Source organism: Rutidosis leptorrhynchoides, chromosome 1 (genome assembly GCF_046630445.1).
Source record: "Rutidosis leptorrhynchoides isolate AG116_Rl617_1_P2 chromosome 1, CSIRO_AGI_Rlap_v1, whole genome shotgun sequence".
Taxonomy (NCBI): Eukaryota; Viridiplantae; Streptophyta; class Magnoliopsida; order Asterales; family Asteraceae; genus Rutidosis; species Rutidosis leptorrhynchoides.
In genome coordinates this window covers 352,479,428-352,499,208 of record NC_092333.1, presented here as the reverse complement: position 1 = coordinate 352,499,208, position 19,781 = coordinate 352,479,428, and the positions used below count along the sequence as shown (strand labels likewise).

General features: G+C 33.2%; 3 protein-coding genes across 3 annotated transcripts; 2 read left to right on the top strand and 1 right to left on the bottom strand.

The window, feature by feature from the left end:
- Positions 1 to 3,193: 3,193 nt before the first annotated feature.
- On the top strand, positions 3,194 to 7,320 carry LOC139870665 (clathrin light chain 1-like). Its single transcript, XM_071858447.1, has 3 exons — positions 3,194 to 3,621; positions 6,143 to 6,296; positions 6,612 to 7,320. The coding sequence occupies exons 1-3, from the start codon at positions 3,311 to 3,313 to the stop codon at positions 7,038 to 7,040; spliced, it is 894 nt and encodes a 297-aa protein (XP_071714548.1). The 5' UTR covers positions 3,194 to 3,310; the 3' UTR covers positions 7,041 to 7,320.
- A 2,200-nt stretch (positions 7,321 to 9,520) lies between these two features.
- LOC139870661 (pentatricopeptide repeat-containing protein At4g21705, mitochondrial-like) lies at positions 9,521 to 12,192 on the top strand. The gene is made up of 2 exons (XM_071858443.1): positions 9,521 to 9,849; positions 10,615 to 12,192. Exons 1-2 carry the CDS (start codon positions 9,568 to 9,570, stop codon positions 11,857 to 11,859), a joined length of 1,527 nt encoding a protein of 508 aa, XP_071714544.1. The 5' UTR covers positions 9,521 to 9,567; the 3' UTR covers positions 11,860 to 12,192.
- A 1,932-nt stretch (positions 12,193 to 14,124) lies between these two features.
- LOC139870655 (monothiol glutaredoxin-S17) lies at positions 14,125 to 19,555 on the bottom strand. Its single transcript, XM_071858437.1, has 4 exons — positions 19,311 to 19,555; positions 17,532 to 17,606; positions 15,985 to 16,665; positions 14,125 to 14,914 (listed from the first exon to the last, which is right to left on the bottom strand). The coding sequence occupies exons 1-4, from the start codon at positions 19,473 to 19,475 to the stop codon at positions 14,399 to 14,401; spliced, it is 1,437 nt and encodes a 478-aa protein (XP_071714538.1). The 5' UTR covers positions 19,476 to 19,555; the 3' UTR covers positions 14,125 to 14,398.
- Between the last annotated feature and the right edge of the window lie 226 nt (positions 19,556 to 19,781).

Below are 19,781 nucleotides of genomic sequence, written 5' to 3'. Positions count from 1 at the left end.
GTGGGAAGAGCATGTGCACAAGTGCTATGGATGAAACAAACCTTCATCGATTACGATATCATCTCCTCTGAAATACCTATTTGTTGTGATAATAAGAGTGTTATAGACCTATCTAAGAATCAAATATTACACTCTAGGACTAAACACATACACATTAGGTAGACTCCTTAGAAAAAGGTAGACTCCTTAGACAATATTGCTGATATCTTTACTAAGCCTCTGAAAAAGGATACCTTCACTCTACTTAGGAATGGATTGGGTATGATAGAACTTGTGCCTTAATTAAACCTCCTGAAGACGTGCGGTCGAACCATGGTCGACCGTAGGGTCAATCGTACAACAGCTGACAGTTGTTTTGTCTTTTTCCTCACCATCTTTATTATCCAAACCACTTTTTAACCAACCTCACTCCTTCCTTAAACCCAACCACTAGATTCCAGAATTCGTTGTCTTCCTTATCTCTAACATCTAGTGGTCCTCAAAGGTAAGCATCCAAATCCTTTTTAATCTTGCTTACTTTAAAAATTTTCTCGTGTAATTCTTAGATACTTGCATAATTTCACATGAGAATAATTTTAGTGTCTTTCATAACTAATAGGAACACTTATTTTGATGCATAACCTATCAACTTTGTGAAAGATTGTTTGAAAAGATCAATAACTAATAAAGTGCCAAGTAGGAAATTTTTCTTGCATAATCCATACAAGTTGATTTTCTTTTCAAACCACTCATGCACACACAAATGTTTGACCAAACTCTTGTGATAATTATCAATCTCATGATACTTATCAAGCCAAACTCAACTTCAAATAATGCTTCCAAGATAAAAGGGGTAATGCAGGTCTTTCACATGTTTTTGGCATTTAATTGCAGCCATCTAATAAGGGAAAAAGACAAAGATAAAGATCTCAAATGGCTAAAAAATTCAGAGATCAGAGCTGCACGGTCAAACCACGATCGACCTTGGGGTGAGCCGCAGACGTCTGGGTTTGAATTTCTCTTGCCTATAAAAGTCAAACCTTAGAGCACTTGAAGACTCACCTCTTGCACTTACATTTCCATACATTTACTGATATCATTCAAATCTTATTATAATCAATTTAGAGTGATTCAAGCAAAAGTGATTGTACACTTAGTTGTGAGTTTATTTGTAAATTATCTTCTTAAAGGGATCTAGAAGATAAGTGAGGTTTCACTTAGTGGTAGCATTAGGATTTTGTGGTAAGAGCACTTGGTGATTGTGTATTCTTCAACGGGACGTAAGGGTTCATAAGTTGCGGCTTATCAGGGAGCTAGTGGTGTATTCGGACACTCCACCGAGTTTGGAGCATCATAGTGAAACTAATTTTCAATTCGTTAGAATTGAGGAGTGGATTAAGGAAGACTAGTTAACATCTTCCCGAACCACTATTAATCTCCGTGTTTGTTCTCTTATCCCATATCTTCTTATTTATTATACTTGTGAATAAACTATTCAAATCACACTATAGTAATCTCAAGTTCTAAATTGAAAAAAGTTTTAAAATTGCACTAAGAAACTATTCAACCCCCCCTAGTTACTTCCAAGTTTAATACCAACAATCGCTATATAATGTACTTATACTTATGATATAAACTAAAGTGATTGACAATTCTTATTACGAAAAATAATTGATTATAATGAAATATGCCAACGACATTATAAACACAACAAAGAACGCTTCATGAAACTATAACACACACCCGCAGCAACGCGCGATTGCCACACTAACTCGTTTAACCTTATAGAATAGAATAGTATGTCTAACTTCAACTGTAAGGATTCTTAGTATTATAGTATTGCTTTTAGTGATGTGAATTCTTAAAGTAAATTGATGGTACATATAAAGTATGTAATTTTTTTTAGAGATTGATTATAAGTTAACTAAAGAGATTGATTAAAAGTTAACTAAGAGCCTGTTTACTTTTAGCTTAATTGGGATTATTGTCCTGGAAGGCTTATTCGGTCACCACCCTACCTTGTTTACTTTTGACTTAATTTTTTGAGCCATCTTACTAGAGAGCTGTGTGATTGATGCAAAAAAGGGCTGTTGTCCCCATATGGACATTTGATTTCCTCCTTTACCCATTTCATGAGGTTCATCTTCACAGCCCCAAAAAACAAAAACCCTCGACTAATAAACTAAAAATAACAACAATTGAAATTTAGCATCATCTTCAAACAATTATCTGTAAATTCAAAACGTGATCGAAGACCTTGAAAGGTAACTGTTCTCAACCAAACATATGCCGTCACTTACCCCTCTGGTCTTCGTCACTTGCTCCTCCGGTAGCCGCCTCGTGCTCCTTTAAGGTTGAAGTTATTATACATGATGATGACGATTAAACAGTAATTAAGGATAGAGAGTTGTGGTGGCTGTAATAAAAATGGTTGATTGATTTTATGGATGGTCGCGAAATTTATGTCAATTTCTTCATGTTTTCTTACCAAAAAATGGAGGAAAAAAGCAATTAGGTAGGATAGCATGAGATGGTAAGTATTCTAAGTAATTGGAAATTGTTGCTTGTTATCAGAAAAATGCTTTGAGCTAGATTATTATGTATGAATATGTGAATTGGGGTTGGAGAAGAACTGTGGAAGTATGTGGAAGTATGTGGAAGTATATGGTAGATGATGTACACATGGTGAATTCTATGTCATAGAAATTATAATTAATTATTACTTATATAACTTATACGGAGTATTAAATATTAATAAATTCTAATCAACAATAATTATATTATAATTTATAATTATAAATTATAATAAAAGATAGTAGACTGATTATTTATATAAAAAAAATATTTTGTTTGGAGCAAAATAGTCATTTTTATCATTCAGACTGTTTATTCAGCATAAAAAGTAAACAATAATAATTTTTCAATGATCATATCCATACTGCCATCTATATTCATTCTGCCACCTATATCCATACAGAACTTAATGCAAAGAAAAGTAAAGAAAAGTAAACAACCCGTAAGTTAGTGAAAAGGATGACCAGTGTAACAAAATTTAACCACAGACACGTTCTGTAATAAAGCTAAATCCAGAATGATGAAACGGGTCAAAGTAACCAAACAGAGATCCGATAACAATTTACCGTGATTTTGTTACCCCCATTAGATTAGAGAAAGGGATATAAAAGGGGAGCTATATGAAAAACAGACTAAAGAAGTGAAATAGATCTACATATATTATCATATTCATTCATTCATACATACAATTCATACAAAATACATTAGAGAGAAATTGTAGAGTGAGAAAGTAGTGAATCTAGAGAGAGAGAGAGGGATGTCGTCGTTCGATACTTTTAGCGTCGACGGTGAAGAATCAACGACGATTCAATCATCAGGTCAATTCGACGAATGTTACTTTGACAACAACAACACCAACAACGATTCATACTCTAATTTCACCACCAACGGTGAACACGTGAGTTCAGATCCGTACGGATTCGGATCACATCCAGATCCAGATCCGATTTCAAACGGTACGACTCAGGGTTACGATGATACTGATGGCCTCTTCACTTCCGATGGACCGGTGCTTCCACCGCCAAGTGAAATGCGTGAAGAAGGATTTGCTCTTCGTGAATGGAAGAGGTTAGGGTTTGTTTCATAACATCTTTAATTATAGTAATTATGTATATTGATTGATGATTTGTTATGATCTTATATATACATGTAAATTGATTGATTGATTGATTTAGATCTGGTTATTATTCTGTAGCTGTATCTGATTGTGTGATCTGTTTTAGTTTCTAGTGATTTTAGCGTTTGGCAAAATAATTTTGAGTAGATCTAAATTGGAGTGATTCTAGCAATGGTACACCTTGTATTGTAGGGTGGATTTCAAGTCAAAATATTAAGTTGAAGCATACAAAATTAAGAAACTGAAGGTGTATCAAAAGCTTTAATGAATAGCAGTATTGATGTAGCTGGAGGAAAGGTTGAGACTGTACACATTGGTCTAATGTACATTCTCATATATTATTGGTTATTGTTGTCTGATCAAGTAATGTTTATATTATAATCTGGCCTTGTGTTGAAGATAATATAACATAGCGTTTGGATCCAATTTTTTGTGATTTATATAATTACGTGATTAGGATTTAGAAACAGGGCCTGACTACAAATGTGAAGTCCACTGACGAGGCTTACTAGTTGAGTCAAGAGGTAATGTCCCTTGTGTTATTTGCACGTCTTGTAGAGATATATGTTGAAGCTTTGCCATAGCCGAGTTATTGGGTAATTAGAAGGTGGCGTTTGGGTCGTGTTTCTTCCTTGGATTTCATGGGTTTTCGAATTGAAATCCCATGAAATGCTATGTTCGGTTATGGAATTTTGAAATTCTGTGAGTGAGGGATTTATAAATGATTTGAGCGACTGAAAGATTTAGAATCCTTAAAGGCACGAAGGTTTCACGTTAGACAAATATACCCTCAATCTATTTAACGGATATAACCTCAACCAGAGCTCCATGTTCATCTCGTTTCATATATGGCTAGTTGTTCTTGCCCTTTAAAATTCTCTGGATCTACCCTGTCCCCCACCCCCCCTCTGTTCAATATTCTGCTGTACGAGTGTTATTTACTACTCTGATATCTTTATTTATTTTGTACATCTAAGTTTATTTTTAGTTCTGTTTCCTTTCTATTAATTTAGCTTTGAAAGTTGTTATTCTTCTTTGGTTTTGGGTCAAAAGGTTTTTGCTTCTCTGTCGTTACATGAAAATACTATGGATTCGTCTTAATTTGTTTTCAGTTTGATTTATCTTTTAAATTCATTTATTGGTATTATTACTTCATATTTACGTGGATCCATGTTTTGCTGAAGGGGTAGTACCTTTGGTTATTTTTTAACAAAATGATTGGAATAATTTTAAACAACTTTGTTAGTATCTTTGATTTTTTGCTCGAAGTGTTGTTGGTGTCATTCATCAATATTTATGTTTTGTTGCTGGATTTTGTTGTTTTATACTTGTTATACTTGGACACACTAGACAACAATAAAAACTTTAAAAATTTTAAGTAATTATTTACTATGTATAGGATTCTTATATTTCAATAGCTTTCAGATCCTTTAGTATTTCAAATTATGGATTTTGATTCCGTGAACCAAACACCACGTAAAAGACAATTAGGAAGATAAACAAAACAAACAATGAATTGAGCTATATGTTTTACCGTGAATGCTTTGGATCCATATCATTATTGTTAAATTTTAATTACCTTTGTACTATACATAGATCAAATAACTGTTAGAAGAGCTCAAGTGCACCACATTTTAACAAATAAGTAATCTAAAGTAAGTAGTCCTAATAGTTGAGTTTACTCTTCTAATCATTGGGTTAGCCATTAATCGCATGAATTCTTAGTTTTTTCATCGTACGAACTTCCTAAAAAGTTCAAATGATAATTCAGTAAATAAGAAATCATGCTTGCCATTGACTTGCATATTTTCCCCAGATATTAACATTAGTTTAGCCATTAGTCATTTTTGCCTCAGATATTTATCTAAAAAGTTTTTTCATTATGGGTTTTGAAGCTTACAGTGTTGGTGTCTCAAGCAACCTTATGCATTTCAAAGCTCTAAATGTTGTGGAGCTGTGCTTTTATAATGCGAGTTTAGTTAAATATTATTCCCTCCTTTCGTTGCTATGTTTTAAACTATCTTCAAAATTATATTGAATCCTTCTTTGAGTCGAGGTTACCTTTTATGATTTTCTTGCACATATATTATGATGTCCCTCAAGGTGAACTGATGGAGGTTGATTAGGTTATTCTTAATGGTTGAAATTTTACATCTTCTCATAACAACACTAGTAACTGTCTAGAGAGTAGCACTATTTCGTTTCTTATATGCTGTTAGAAAAAGCAATACAACATGACTTTTTGTCATTCTTGCATGATTGTCCATTGTGGTAAAAAAAAATTTTTTTATAAAATGTGATAATTTTTGTTGCATGATGATATTTGTCTTGTCCATCATATGCTCAGTTATGTGTTACCGAAGTTATGTAATAAAGTGCTTATAACAAATCTTGCGTTGATTTGTAAAAGGTTGGATTTTTTTCACCGGACAAGAAAAAAGTTTCTTAGCATAAATCAATTTCCATGTGCAGGATTAATGCATTTCGCCTTGCTGATAAGGAGAATAATGAGAAGGAACTACGAAACCAGATAATCCAAGAAGGTGAGGAGTATATACGAGCTTTCCATGAAAAGAGATTGAAAAACATGGAGACGAACAAACTCACCAATAGAGAAGGCGAAAAGGTAATTTGATATACCGCGCCATGCATTACTGAATTTAATTTGAAATGAGTTGTGCAGATTGGGTGGTGGGTTAATATGGGCTTACCCAACACCACCTATTCGGTGTTTACAACAACTCATAAGAGTATGCTTTTAACAGTTCATTAATAGATCATTTTTTATGTAGCTGTAAACTTCAATACATTGGACGTCTTTTATCTGTTTCACTATCTTGTAACCTAATTTACTCAATATTACATCTATGAGGTGAAATCCCCCACTTTGTTCATAAACCTTAATAATTTATATACATCATGATTTTTGTGTGTGCAATAGATGTATGTAGCGAAGCAAGAAACATTCCACAAAGAAGCTGATAAACAATACTGGAAAGCAATAGCCGAATTGATTCCTCGTGAAGTCCCCAACATTGAAAAGAGAGGAAATAAGAAGGATAAAGACAAGAAACCCTCAATTACCGTCGTTCAAGGACCCAAACCTGGAAAACCTACCGACCTCTCGAGGCTGCGCCACCTCTTGGTGAAGCTCAAGGTCACTCCACCTGCCCACATGGTCCCACCTCCACCACCTGCCGCCACTAAAGACGGTAAGGAAGTTGCCAAAGATGGTAAAGCAGCTGTTAAAGATGGAAAGGAAGCTGCTGCTGCTGCAGCAGCAACTACTGAAACAGTGTCTGATAAAGATGCTGCCTCAAACGGTAGTGTTGAAGTTCTGGTGGCACCAGTGGAACAACCTGCTGCTTAAAAGACTAAATTCTCTCTGATGCAAAAGATTTTTTGGTTATTAATTTGTCTATTTTTCGTATAAACTTTCTTCTGTGTGTGGATGCAGAGGATTAATCACCATATATGACTGCAATTTGTTGCTTTGTTTGCGGATGTGTTGTTTCTAGTTTGTTATTACTGTTGGTGTAAGAGGCTGTTTCTTTTGCTGTTTATGTTAATGTTTTCGATACAGTATATGTTATTAATGATTCATTGGACAATCTGTAGCTCATATTTTTCGATAGTTTGAGGTTTCATAATCCCACTATATTTTTCTAGAATTACAAATACAACCTGCAGTTGAGTGATGGTGTAAAAACAGGCTCCAATATGTAGGCAAATTAAATGAATTCCATTCATTTATAATTACTGTATTTCAGAAACTTCGTATGTATCAATACACACAACAATTAATCACAGTCGAGTATGAACTTGCAGATAATCTCATCCTCCATCACTAACACCCGCTTTCGAAGACCTCATTCAGTGCATAACTATTACAATGTGCTTAAAGGCCTCATTCAGTGCTTAACTATTACCATGTTTTTAAATAACCTCCTCTTTATTTCCTATTAGCAGACACTGCCCTGTATTATTATGAGCTGGAATTGGTTTTTTTAGCAAGTGATGGTAATGAAATGTTGTCTCATTCAAAAACAAGATTAAGAGAGCTGCATCTTGTGGTAACACGATATTTAAGAAGCGAAAATGATTTAGTAACAAATTTCTTTATCAACACATATTATATGATTGATTAAGGAGTAAATATCATTTTTTGTAGCTTCTTCACATAGACTTTTTGTTGGAGAAAATCACAATCAACAAATCAAGTTGAGTGGCGTTTTGATATCCTCACAAAAATTCATACAACAACATACACTATCTCACACGTGTGAGGTATGGGAGATGTGAGACGTAGACAATCTTACCTCTATCCTAGAATAAAGAGAGATCATTTTTCCACCCTGAGTGAAACACTCACAAGAGTAGAGAAAACCCCCTCTCTCTGTTCGACGGATAAAGAGATTGCTTTCAAAAGGACCTCCGGCCCAAAAAAGTGGGAAAAAATAAAATAAAACAAATAAATAATAATAATAATAATAATAATAATAATAATAATAATAATAATAATAATAATAATAATAATAATAATAATAATAATAATAATAATAATAACAATTAAGGTAAAATAATTAAAATAAAATGAAATAAATAAATAAATAGAATAAAATAAATACAAACATGATGAAAAGTAATAAAAAGAGACGCCATGAAAATGGTAGAATCAAATTTTCATGAGGTTTAAATCAAGCATGGAGTTCAATTTAGCCTCTAAGCGGTAGTCAAGTCGCCAATCATAAAGGATCAAAAACATAAACGGTAACGGTTACGAAATAAGCCGACTAATATGTGTACATTTGAATAAAAATACGATGATTTACTGGAAACTTTGGTAACCCATTCATAAAACGATGATTAGCTTAGACACAATTAGAAGTTACATTATGTTATGATTTCAGATGATATATTTTCTTTGTGCGACTATTTCTAGTAATTAATTTTGGATGAAGTGACTAACTTGACTAATATTTGTGGAATTGTTACATTATGGAATTGTTTATATCTAGGTTTTATCGTACAAGAAGAATGCAAGCTACAATTTATTTATCTTTAAAACTTAAATTCTCAAATTGAGTTGTTTGTAAACTAAGGTATTGGGCTACAATTGAATTTGAGCTAACTTATCGAATAAGCGATCTTAAACTCATAACACCAAAGTAATGATATTCTTCTAACTTTTTCTCCTAATTATCATCTAAGCCAATTAATCATTTATATTTATATGGGGAGAGAATAAGTACATTGACATGATATTCTTCTAACGAGCGCGGCATGTTACACCGTTGGTCAAAGAGTGGCTGGCTCTCCCTATGGTAGCATGACATGTGCCCAAATCAAGTCGTTCAATGTAACGATGAAAGATTTTATTGTATGCATATGTGATCCTTTCGTAGTGTTCGTAAAAAAGTTATAATGTTTTTGACATGATTGTTATACACTTGAAATTGAAATATCATAAGCAGGACGAGTGTTTAACCACTTCGATGATGATCTCATTGCACTGGATGACAGTCTGTCGGGTAGCAAAGGGAAGCTGTTGGCTACACTTTTTTCTAGTTGTTCAATAGTTTTAAGTGATCAAATGTTACGAAAAAAGAATAAAAAGTTAATTAAATTAAAATTATGTTATAATTTTTTTTTTTTTTTTTAGCTTGGGTATGTTACAAAGCCCAAAACTAAAAAAAAAAAAAAAGCCCAACACCTTCAGCACTTGCACAACTAACCCTTAACAACATGTACTACTCATACAGCACAATGTACAAGTCATTGTTGATTTCACTTTCACAAAACCCTTGTTCGCGATACCTCTTCACGGTCCACACTCAAAACCCTAATCAAACAAAACAATAAACCCAAAATTTGCATTTTTTTCCCTTTTTAAAAAAATGTTGGCAATGGCAGGTCGATTGAGAAACTTGCAAAATGTCAAAACCCTAATTGAAATCAGATCGTACACAACTGCTACAATCGCTCGAAATGAAACAACAACAAAGAAGAAGAAAAAAGAATCATTGTACTCGAAAATAAGCCCACTTGGAAACCCTAATTTAGCGATGACACCGGAGCTAGATGATTGGATTCAAAAAGGAAATAAATATCGAGTCTCTGAGGTTAAACAAATCATTCATGATCTTCGCAAGCGTAGACGGTTTCATCATGCCTTAGAGGTTAGTATATCACTGCAATAATATATATCTATATGTGTACTTATATTATTCAATTTGTAGGGTTTGATATAAAGGCGTGAACTTTTTAGGTTATACTAATTGTTGGATTAAGCAATTAGAATGGCTAAAATTGTATATATGTGTTTGACTTTAAGTGGTCCAAAAGCTTAATAACAATACTCGAAATAGATTTGTTTCTATTGGGAACTTGTTTTCATGGTCTGGATTGTAACTTTATAAAAGGTTGACTATTTGTAGTTGTTTGGATATGGTTTTGCTACTTATGATGTCCATTTCACTTGAATGCTTTTGTTTTATGTGAAAATTTGGATGCTAATGAGTAATGAGCCTTCGAAACATCAAATTTTTCCGTATATTGAGTCATAGAGGTTACATTTTTGTTAAATCTATTTGTTTGTTTATGTGTAATTTCGGAATGTAGTCATCTATTTGTTATATAGTTCCATTGCTTTGCATACGTTTGGATTCATTTGTATACTTGTGCTTATATATGTTGTGTATTTGTCTTCTAGTTTCTGTTCTGTAAGCTTTATCTTTCAGAATTGTGTGTTAAATCTAGTTCTAACTTCGGTTGCTCCTTAATGACATAACGTGTACCTCAGGTTTTGTGTGTATAATAGATGTTAATGTGTATGTGTGTGTTTTGTTTAATCATTGTGTAAACTTCACTTGTACAAATGTGATGTACAATCTGAATCTTTTTATGATGTTTTGAAGTATACCATGTTTTGATTGTATGAATAGATTTCAGAGTGGATGAACAAGAAAGGCATTTGTGCATTTACTTCCACAGACCATGCAGTACAGTTGGATCTAATTGGTAAGGTCAACGGGTTCCTCGAGGCTGAAAAATACTTCAATAGCTTAACTGACCAAGATAAATCTACTAAGACGTATGGTGCCCTCCTTCATTGTTATGTACGCCAACGTGAAACCGAAAGATCTCTTGCCCATCTTCAAAAAATGAAAGAACAAGGTTTTGTTTCATCACCCGTCACATATAACGACATCATGTGTCTTTATACTCGTACCAATGAGACCGATAAGGTTCATAATGTTTTAAAGGAGATGAAAAAGAACGGAGTCGCCCCCGACAATTTAAGTTACAGAATTTGTATAAATTCGTATGGAGATAAAATGAATATTGAAGGTATGGAAAGTATATTAATGGAAATGGAGAATGATCCGAATATCATCATGGATTGGAACACATATGCGGTTGTTGCAAATTGCTATATCAACGGAAAGGTTTTCGAGAAGGCGAATAACGTCTTGAAAAAAGCTGAAAAATTAGTTGAAAAAGACGGACTTGGGTATAATCATTTAATATCATTACACGCACGTTTAGGAAACAAAGATGATGTCCTTCGTCTATGGGGTGTTCAAAAGACTAAATGTAATAGGGTGATCAATAGAGATTATATAACAATGGTGAAATCTTTGGTAAGACTTGATGAGTTTGAAGAAGCTGAAAAGCTTTTGATTGAATGGAAATCGTATGGAAACGTTCACGACTTTCGAGTCCCGTGTTTTATCGTGGATGGGTATCTCGAGAAAGGTTTGTGTGATAAAGCAAAGGATTTGCTCGATAATTTGTCAAAAGACGGAAAGGCAACAACGCCCGATAGTTGGGCTAATGTGGCGGTAGAGTTTTTGAAGAAAGGTGATGTGGGGACGTGTGTAAGTTGTATGGAAAGTGCGTTTTCTTTGCCGTTAGAGAAGAAAGATTGGAAATTGGAGTCGAAAGTTGTGGAGAATTTGTTAAGTGGTGTCGGTGAGAAAGCTTCGAGTGTACAAGAAGTTGAATTGTTTGTGAAGAAGTTGAAGAAAGTTGTGAAATTTGATAGGAAGATGTATCATAGTTTGATGAAAGGTTACATTAATGGAGGTAAAGATGTAGGAAAAGTTTTGGAAGACATGAAAGCTGATGGAATTGAAGAAGATGTGGAGACAAAGAAGATTCTTGGGTTGCAGCAGAATAAAGTTTGAAGATTCAAAGAATTTTGTTATGCCTTGAAGATGGAGAACTTTCAAGGATGGCACTATTCACCAAGAATAGTAGTAGGTGACTAGTTACAAAACAATTATGAATTTCTTAATAAAATGTTGCAGTTTAGTCACAAAGTTCTTAGGTGTGTTAAGTATTTTAACAAATAGAGCTTATGGTTCATTTCAGCTTTGTATTCTGTAGTTATGCCCTGATGATTTGCTATTCAAGGTGACTGCATAATCTATACTTGTTCTTTTGGTGAAAAACTTAGATATAAAGCCCCATTGTTGCACTCAAGGTCATTGGCTTTATTTATTGAGGCAACAAGCGTCGATTTCTCAAGAAAGCTTTAAAACCCATGAAAATTTGATCTCATCATTTGCATGGCGTCTTTTTTTATTTTTATTTTTTTTTACTGGAGGTCCTCACGGAAGCAATCTCTCTATCCTGGAGTAGAGAGGGGATGACTTCTCTTTCGGTGGGTGGAGAATTTATTGATTTCTAACATTTGCATATAATTTGTAAGGTAGTGACCCATTTCTCGGTTTGTTCAATTCGGTTTGTTCCGTTTTAAAAATTTGGAGTCCACCAAAATTGAAATCAAATTCAATTTCGAAACCGTAGCCAAACTGAAAACCAAAATTGAATCGGCTCTTTGACGCACGAACACTGAATTTGATTTTTGGTTAACTCGAATTGGATCAAGTAAAATCGAAAACTGAATCTAAAGTTTGAAAAGCCAACTGAAAATTTGTATCTTTGCTATTTTTTATTCGGTTCAATTTTCAAGTAACCAAATAGTGAAACTTACACTAAAGATGGATGTTGATCAACGGAAGAGGTTAGGGGAACTAACAAAGCTTGTCTATCTATTTATCATTTCACGATAGGTTGCACACATCTCTAGAAAAGATTTTCCCGGTTTATAAGATATATTCACGATGCTTTGGTTATTAAGTGTGATTTTTTTTAACGGCGATTAAAAGTCATTATGATTGGATCCAAACACGATGTCGCAATTCAACCACCCGATCATTTTCAAGGACGGGTCAATAGTCACCTTGAGGTCCGTGGAATAGGCAGGAAAACTTATCATTTTCAAGGATGGATCAATAGTCACCCCTAGGCCCGTGAAATTGGCGGGTAAACTTAAGAGAAATATTTTGCAGCACATGTATATGTGTATGTGTGTGTGTATATATATATATATATATATATATATATATATATATATACATCTATATAAAGCGTGTGCTAATAATCCTACGTGTCAATTTCTCAATTAATTTAAATTAAATAATTCTACGTGTCATTTTCTTAATTAAACTGAATTAAATAATAATATTTTTCTAAAATAACTTCCTAAATTAAAAGTATATGATTTAAAGTTTCTATATATAATTTTATAAAATGTATGTATATACTTTACATATGGTGACTTTTAAATATAATAAAGAAAGTGAGACTCTTAAACATGGAATGTGTTTCACCCAAATATTTGATGTACCGACTTATTTTTATGCATTAATAGTTGTAATATACAAATAATTGTTATCATAAGACGTGAATATATGAAAAACATAAGTGGATTTTATTTATCATCACCCAACATTATAATAGAATTATATTCTTATATATTGATTAAATTATTGTATTTTAAATTCTATAATAATAGAATTATAAACGAGCTCATAATTTATGCGTTAGTATTAAATACTAATATTTTCGATACAAATGTTATTATTAATAAACAACTTTTCATTGTAATTGTATTATATATTTGATAAATATGAATACTAACGTTATCGAATACTAATTTACACAAATGTCGTAAAATACACGGGCTCGCGTTAGTATTCAATAATAATGTTTCGATACAAATATTATTAGTCTAGATATTTTTCATTGTAATTGTATTATACATTTAATATGTATCAATAAACACTATCACTTACTAATTTATACAATTGTCGTGCAACGCACGGGCTCATAAAACTAGTATATATATATACACCAACACCTTAACACCTTGACGTTGCTTTAGTTGCTTAGGTTATCAGGGTTATCAAGTTGTTTAACACAAGGATTCTTCTATTCATAAGCATTAAATTATTATGACTTGATGTGTGAGTAATCAGTAAAAAAAAGGAAAGAAACATGTTTCACTACAATTTTAATACTGGCGAGTGGTGCATATGTAATGAGCAACTTATTTCAGGTCAAATATTCACTATCTAGCAATAGTACAAACAAATTCAAACCAATTGGATCAACTAGTACATAACATGTATTGTCTAAAAGATGATAAATTTTGTGACAAAACCAACTGCAGTTGTTCACTGCTTCAATGAAACAAAACAAGTTCTGATTTTAAAGCAGCATCAGCACATCAAAATCCAGTTTATATTACGAGCAACTTCAAACTACATAATGACCCCACAATCATCACACTAAGTCCCTAATTAACTCAAAACACAAACACCACTACCGCGAGTTCAACAAAAACAAGTTTCGACTACAAAAACCAAAATGTTCTTATCACTCTGATAGTGTAGATTCAAGTTCACCGTTACTTTTAAGCTCCATAATGATATCGCATCCTCCAATCAACTCACCTTTATAATAAAGTTGTGGAAAAGTAGGCCAATTTGAAAACGTCTTCAACCCTTGCCTAACTTCCTCATCACTCAAAATATCAAACGACCCAAACTTTATACCATCCTCGTTAAGAGCATTTACGACTTTTGAACTAAAACCACATTTTGGAGAATTGGGTGTACCCTTCATAAACAGCATAACGGGGGTAGAGTTAACTAGCTTCTTTAAACGTTCTTCAAGAGAAATGATACCTTTTTCAATCAAGATTTTCTCGAGTTCACCGCTCTTTTGCATCTCCAAGACGATATCCGATCCGCCGATGAGTTCACTCTTAATGTAAAGTTGAGGGTAACTAGACCAGTTTGAGTAGAATTTTAGGCCTTGCCTTACTTCCTCATCAGACAGTATATCAAAAGTCTTGAAATTAACCTTCTCTTCTCGCAGAATCTCGACAACCTGAAACACCAAAAAGAATTGTCAGCAGTCTACGTTTAAAACAACCACACACAAAGTTCATGTTTGTTATCAGTGGTGTGAGATGTAGTACAATTTTTGGACATTCAAATGAACAACACAAGAATAAAACACATTGTGCAACTTCAGTATTCAAGATGGAGGGAGTAATGGAACACTCTTAAGCGAACTTTGTATACAACAAAACACTTGCAGTGAACAAATGTATACTATGCATAAAAGAAAATAAAAGTACGTCATTCAGTCGTCGTTAGATACCATTATAACTGAAAATATCTTATTTTCTACGTTAGAAGATGTGAAAATGTCCAAAGAGACCACAAAACTATACAGAAACAGCAAAAAAAGGCAGAGCTTAATATTAGGTATAATTTACACCTATCCAACCAAATGGCGCTCAAAAATGAAATTGACAAATATGCCTATCATATAAATTACAAGAATTAATCCACGTTTCAAAACTTCATAAGACAAACTTCTAAACTTGACAAATTTAGTTTTAAATATAAATTAAAGCATAAATATATGTAGTACACAACTCCAAACCCCCTCACACCACCCATATATGTCACCGTACGCGAAGGTTGCAAAACACGCTACTTGTGGAGTACTCGGTCGGGACATTGAGGATTAATCGGATTGGACTTTTTATACATGCAAATAGTAAATTTCAATATTTATGTGTAAATATCAACTCCTAACTTAATTGTTTGGAAACATAAAAATATTCATTCAATTGTTTAAAAACTCAAAAATCTAGTTTATATTTATATTCATATTTAAATGTTGACCAATTTTGACTTTGACCTACTAATCCCGACTTTGACCAATCTAATTTTGACCCATTAATCAAAGTTGACAGATTAATTAATCCGACTTTGAAAAAACGCATCATGCCTGTTCTTGAAAAGGAATATTCGCGGATTTTTACAGTAGTGCCCTAGGCTGACCTTGCACATTTCCTTAAATAGTAAGCCAAACAACTTTCAGACTTATGAAACAAACACACTAACTAACAATAATAAACACACATACATGCAAAAATTAATCACCTTTCTGCTGAAACCGCATTTAGGTTCATCTGGATTTCCCTTCATAAAAAGCATAACCGGAGACGAGTTGATAAGACTTTCAAGGCGGGAAGTCAAAGCCGAGCTCAAGCCGGTCGAATTCGTAACACCGCCGTTTTGACCATCGTTTCCAACCCCATGATCGGAAAAAGCTTGTTTCAATTCACCTCCCTCATGCATTGCAATTACAATATCAGACCCTCCAATAAGCTCTCCTTTGCAGTATAGTTGAGGATACGTAGGCCAGTTTGAAAACTTCTTTAACCCTTCACGAACCTCATTATCACTAAGAATATCAAAGCTTCCAAATTTAACATTTTCGGCCTTCAAGATCTCAACGACCTTCTTACTAAATCCACATTGGGGTTCTTCAGGGGTTCCTTTCATGAACAGCATAATGGGATGAGAACGAGTGAGTTTTTCGAGACGTTCTTTTAGTCCATCAGTAACACCAGATGTTTTTTGAGGTTGAGTACTCGCTTGAGATGAGTTGTCAACTTTAGCAAAGTCTTGAATTGCTTCGAGGACCGAAGGTCCTGCTGCCATCCCTAAACTTGCGGGTTCTGCGGGTTCACCAGATTGAATGGACCCCACAAGTTTTGCAACTTTATTTGCCAACTCGGATGGATATGCACCTTCAAGTGTTTCAACCTTCTTTCCATCCTATAAAAAATAACTAGATTCTATTAGACTAGATAATGTAATGCAAAAACAATACTAGATCTTTAAATTTATTAACGAAGTAATGGTAATGACTATTTTCCACAATGTCTCAAAAATGCAAATTTCTCTTTTTTAGATATTTAGCGTAATAGAATTGATGTCATTGAACTACATGCCTAGACAAAATTGTAATTTGTGGATAGAGCGAATACATGATTACTGACTAGGTGCAATTGCAGTGACAAAATTTATCTTTTAGATCATTTATGTATGTGACCTGTATGCCTAGACTTCACCACTTTTCCCATCTTCTTTTTCCTTTTCTTTATTAGTTTCCTTTGATTTCATTGGTACAAAAATATATTGTGGGTCTGCCCCCAAAAATCATACTCGGCATTGAACTCAATGTTGATATTTAACACCGAGTTTAACACCCTACCACTCGTTAATATTTAAACGATACAACAATTTTTCCGGGTACATAGGGTGTAGATAGTTTCTAGCTGTACGATAAATAAAACTGGGACACAAACTCAAATTGATGTCAAAAAATGGTAGGTCCCAAAGTTCTCAGTGAGCTTCTAATAATAAAAAGAACAATATATGACGATTTAGTGATTCCTAAAGCCGTCATCCTGATATAAATAATACAAGGTTTATGAATCCTGAAAAATAGAAAATATAATTCTGCAAGTACATACATTTTAATTTGATTTAACAATGTTTTTACTTAGACTAAAGCAAAAAAAATAAAAAAAAAATAAAAAAAAAATCCCTGAAAATAGATTAGTATGTAAAATAAAATCTTGTCATATATCATAAAAATTGTTGATATAATAAGGGAAATGTGTTCCGTCAAAAGTTACCTTGAAGAAAACGAAGAAGGGCACAGCAGAAACTGAAAAGGCCTCAGAAATTTCAGGTTGTTCCTCAGCTTCAACCTGCAATCCGTAAGATGAACATGTAATCAGTAGCACTCACAATCACAGGTGTATTTCATATGATCATATCATAGAAATTGCACAATACAATAAAAACACAATTTTCAACTAAGATGAGCAAAAACTTGCAGATTTGTACATAAAATCCTACATTTTCAATCCTCAATTACAACCTTATGAATATGAATATATCACTAAAACAAACTGTTGAGTCCCCAATGTAATTAAGGATTTAATTATCACAAAACAACAGATATGTACACTAGAATGTTATGTGCAGCCAGCACATGTTTGTTTATGTATAGACAGCAAATTCTGCTGTGTCTAGTGTTTAGTTTGCTGCCTAGTCTACCAGCACAAGGTAGACAGTATTCTTCAATTAGCATAGGATGTGTACCCAGCAATTCAAGAATATCAAGTGACTCAGCATAGAAGAACCAGCATGGCTAGAAAGCAACTTACTACACGAGACAGCTATGCTCCATTACAAGCATAGTGGTTTCCTGAGTGGTCTACATCAATTGTACTATTCAATAGAAGTCGAAGACAAAGTTGAACAGAAAAAGACACGTGTCGGCGGCTGACAAGTGACCTTACAAGACCACGTGGGAATGCAGAAGTTTAACGCATGTGCAGACATGTGTTATTCTTTGTCAACGCCTAGGAAACACAACATTCTATTTGTTTAATCAAATAGTGGTGCCAAACCGAATTGGGTGTTCCTGCAAATAGCTATCAAAGAGGAAAGAAGAGAGCACGCTCTCTGATGCAGTTGTCCCCACAAGTACAGACATCCTATGTACCAGTGGACAATAGAACAATTACATGGATAATAGGACTACTATAAATAGAAGTATTCACTGTTGTAACAACTAGTGGTGTAGGTTTATTTATTTAGAGTCCAAACTTGTAATAGCCTTAAGATATCCTCGATAGCTATAACTTAGGTATAATCTGTATCAACCAACTATCATTTAGCCAAAGATAGTTGTAATTCTTTGTGATTCAATCAATAAAGAATAACCGTTAAAAATTACCTTAGACTCTATTTAAATTACTTGCTTGAATACTAAATTGCTTTAACTGTTAAGTTAATTAAAAAGAATTGTATTCACCCCCTCTACAATACTCCTGTTGTTAATCAATGGACCAACACAAACGCCAATAAAATACGTTCCAATGCTATTTCTATTCTTTAAAATACATTATAGACCAGAACCAAACATAGCCAAGATTTTAACCATTTTAATTAGCTTTCTGATATACAAATTTTAATTTTGAGCGCAAATATATTATTATTAAATACCTCCAAAAATACATAGTCCCCCCCGATGCATATAGGAGGATGTTTCAAGTTTTCATTTTGACAAGAATCAACTGTACTGTAGCAGTTATAAATGAAATGATTATAAAAAAATTAAGCAACATATTATAAGCCCTAAAAACTACAGATAAAAAAGTTCAAAATATACAATATAAACATCACCCAAAAAGTAAGATCATCATACACAAATCAATTATATTTATAGTCAGAGATGATGATGATGATGATGATGATAATGATGATGATAATGATGATGATAATAATAATAATAATAATAATAATAACCAACATACAAAATTAAAACAAAAACCAACATACAAAATTAAAAAAATATATATATGATAATAAATCAAAACTTATTAAAAAAAAAAAAAACATACCCTTAAGAAATGGGCATGAGAGAAATCAGTAGAAAGATGAGAAAAAACTTGATCCATATGCTTCGAAGCTTCACACCAAGAAGCCCAGAAGTGAATGATAACAGCTGAACCTTGTTTTACAATTTCATCTACTTCTTGTTTTGAATTCACATCTTTTACTCCCATTTTCTTATTTTCCTTCAAAAAAAAACCCTCACAAAGAAATCGAGAAATTGATGAATTGTGTAGAGGTTTTTGGGGTTTTCTTTTTTATTTCAATTTTTTTATTAGGGAAAAAAAGAAAACCTAAGAAAAGTTTATAGGCTGCTCTATTGGGCTTACAGAATCAAGATTGTTACTTTTATTCTCGGCCGTTGATTTGATTATATGATATGAATGCAAAAATTCCCCACCGACCCTTATTTGTAATTGTCGCGTAGGTTATATATTTCATATTTATTAGTATGAGTGAAATGACCCGTGAAATTACGG

Excerpts from the sequence above, each read along its gene's own strand:
- LOC139870665 (XM_071858447.1), top strand. The coding sequence starts at position 3,311 with ATGTCGTCGTTCGATACTTTTAGCGTCGACGGTGAAGAATCAACGACG. Across the intron at positions 3,622-6,142 it reads GCTCTTCGTGAATGGAAGAG|GATTAATGCATTTCGCCTTG; the intron begins GTTAGGGTTTGT and ends TTCCATGTGCAG. Across the intron at positions 6,297-6,611 it reads CCAATAGAGAAGGCGAAAAG|ATGTATGTAGCGAAGCAAGA; the intron begins GTAATTTGATAT and ends TGTGTGCAATAG.
- LOC139870661 (XM_071858443.1), top strand. The coding sequence starts at position 9,568 with ATGTTGGCAATGGCAGGTCGATTGAGAAACTTGCAAAATGTCAAAACC. Across the intron at positions 9,850-10,614 it reads GGTTTCATCATGCCTTAGAG|ATTTCAGAGTGGATGAACAA; the intron begins GTTAGTATATCA and ends TTGTATGAATAG.
- LOC139870655 (XM_071858437.1), bottom strand. The coding sequence starts at position 19,475 with ATGGGAGTAAAAGATGTGAATTCAAAACAAGAAGTAGATGAAATTGTA. Across the intron at positions 17,607-19,310 it reads CTCATGCCCATTTCTTAAGG|GTTGAAGCTGAGGAACAACC; the intron begins GTATGTTTTTTT and ends TACGGATTGCAG. Across the intron at positions 16,666-17,531 it reads CCTTCTTCGTTTTCTTCAAG|GATGGAAAGAAGGTTGAAAC; the intron begins GTAACTTTTGAC and ends TATTTTTTATAG.